The 2549-nt window shown below is 42.4% G+C and overlaps 1 protein-coding gene across 1 annotated transcript; it reads right to left on the reverse strand.

The window, feature by feature from the left end:
- Window positions 1–379: 379 nt before the first annotated feature.
- On the reverse strand, window positions 380–1071 carry LOC107895809 (uncharacterized). Its single transcript, XM_016821032.1, has 2 exons — window positions 685–1071; window positions 380–559 (listed from the first exon to the last, which is right to left on the reverse strand). Exons 1-2 carry the CDS (start codon window positions 1069–1071, stop codon window positions 380–382), a joined length of 567 nt encoding a protein of 188 aa, XP_016676521.1.
- Window positions 1072–2549: the final 1478 nt, after the last annotated feature.

Here is a 2549-nt window from a genome sequence, read left to right on the forward strand (position 1 = left end):
GGTCTGAGTACAGTTAGAAAACCCGATTCATTAAGTCCATAAATGCCGATGGGGCATTAGTCAAGCCAAAAGGCATCACCAAGAACTCATAGTGTCCATAATGAGTCATGAAGGTGGTTTTGTACACATCAATCTCTTTGACCTTGAGTTGATGATAACCAGAGCGTAGATCAATTTTGGAGAAAACAGATACCCTTCGAAATTGATTGAACAAGTCATCAATCATCGGTAACGGGTACTTATTATTGATTGCCAACTTTTTCAATTGTCAATAATCTATGCACATCCTCATCGATCTGTCTTTCTTCTTAACAAATAATAGAGGTGCCCCTACAGAGACACTCAGTCAGATGAACCCCTTATCAAGAAGTTTTTGAAGTTACGCTTTTAGCTTGGTTATCTCTTTCGGTGCCATGTAATAGGGTGCAATAGACACTGGAGCAGTACTTGGTAACAAATTAATACCAAATTCCACCTCCCTATCTAGAGGTACTTTGGGCAATTCCTCAGGAAAAACATCCAGGGATTCCCTCATAGTGCGAATATCTCCCACAGAAAGCTTTAGGGGAAAAAATTGGATACGTAAGCAAAGTATGCCTCACACCCCTTTAAGACTAACTTGTCAGCCACGGGAGTGGAGATTACATTAAAGAGGTAATATCGACACTCACCAACCATAACTACCTTATCATTTTCATCCGTTCTCAGAGTGACTCTCTTAGTTGCACAATCTAGACTGACTTGATATTCAACGAGCCAATCCATTCCCAGAATCAAATTAAATTCATTAAAGGGTAACTCCATTAGATTAGATGGAAATACCATCCCCTGGATCTCTAAAGGTACCTCTCTGTACACTCTACCAACCTGAACTAACTGACCTAAAGGACTAATCACAGAAAACTCTCTAGCAGTATTTTTAGTAGTTATACCCAGATTCGTAGAAATAACACTAACTATATAAGAGTGAGTAGATCCAATATCAATGAGAGCATAGTACAGAATAGAATGAATAAAGAATGTACTTGCAATGACATCAACATCGTCAATATCCTCACGGTGTCTATCCATATAAACTAGTCCTGACTGTCAAGCCTTAGTCTAACCTGCACCTCTACCCGGTGCCCTATGTCCTTTCCTTGAACCATTACCCCTCTACTACTACCATGACCTCTAGGTGGTTGTTGAACCACTCTCGGAGGCTGAACATAACCCAAAGCCAGAGTCTGTGCTGCAGTTGGCACCTGATCTAGTCGACGAGGGAAATCCCTAACTCGATGCTTTATTGACCCGTAATGGAGTCACGCTTCTAACTTCCTCCAATCATTCGCCCGAGTGGTGTTTCTCATAATCAACGCATAGTTGATTCTCGGTCACTACAGTTGGTGCCTCAAGCCTTAGGGCCTATCAAATCTTGCCCGTTTCTTAGGGCGCGATTCAGAACCAAAAGGACCCAAGTCCCTCTTAATCTTACTCTGATGCATCTCGCGGTTACGTCACTCACGCTCATTGTGTTTTACCTCTTCCATTATCTTTGCTTTATCAACCAGAAACGAAAAAACCCACTCTCTCTGAGGAGCTATTAAAACCCGCAAATCATATCTCAATGCTTTCTCAAACCTCACGCACTTATTGTAGTCGGATGCTACAAGTGCCTATGCATACCGACTCAGTCGCAGAAACTCAGCTTCATATTCAGCCACAGATCGGTCGCCTTGAACTAGACTCATAAACTCACGTCGACGAGCCTCGACATAACTCGCCCTGCCATACTTACTCTGAAAGGCATTCTTGAAATAATCCTAGTTAATCTTTTTGGGCTGAGCACCCTGCTCAACCGTCAGCCACCACTAATGAGCCTCGTCCCGAAGTAGGGACACATCACCCTTTAATTTGTAAGTGAGAGTGTAATCAAGTTCAGTCATGATACGCTCTGTAGCCTCGAGCCAATACTTAAAAATAGTAGGAGCGACTCCTATGATGCCCCTGAATAATTCAGCCCTATTCGATCAGATTCATTCAGTAACCGACTCTTGGCCTTTCGATCCAGGATGGGTCCTTGTGACCTTCTCCAATGCTCGAATCATAGCTTCGTATAGTGCCTCGTCCCCAGCCGACGGAGTCTTCGTCTCAGTAGTGGGAGTACCAACTATCTCGCTGGTCTCTAGGTTGAGCATACTATCCATAGAGGATGATTCTGCTCGAAATCCTCCTCGAAGTCCTCAACGCCCACGAGTTCCCCATCTACCATGCGAACTTATAATAGCAATCTATCTACAATGTCAGAGTGCACAGATCAGTTCAGACTTCCAACAGGATAATTCCACTAGTTTACATTAGAGCATTTGACCGCATAATAGTTTACGTACTTTATGTACCACAGTTTTTCAGTTAGCCATTACAATGAAATAGAAATACTTATAAGTTCAGCGTGGAGGCTCGGTCATTTACTAGTATTTCAGTTTTCAGATTAACTCAGATATCATATTCTTATTTAACTACTCTTTATTGCACATTATGAGCCCAAACACAGTTCGAGTGTTGACAAA

Source organism: Gossypium hirsutum, chromosome A06 (genome assembly GCF_007990345.1).
Source record: "Gossypium hirsutum isolate 1008001.06 chromosome A06, Gossypium_hirsutum_v2.1, whole genome shotgun sequence".
Lineage (NCBI taxonomy): Eukaryota > Viridiplantae > Streptophyta > Magnoliopsida > Malvales > Malvaceae > Gossypium > Gossypium hirsutum.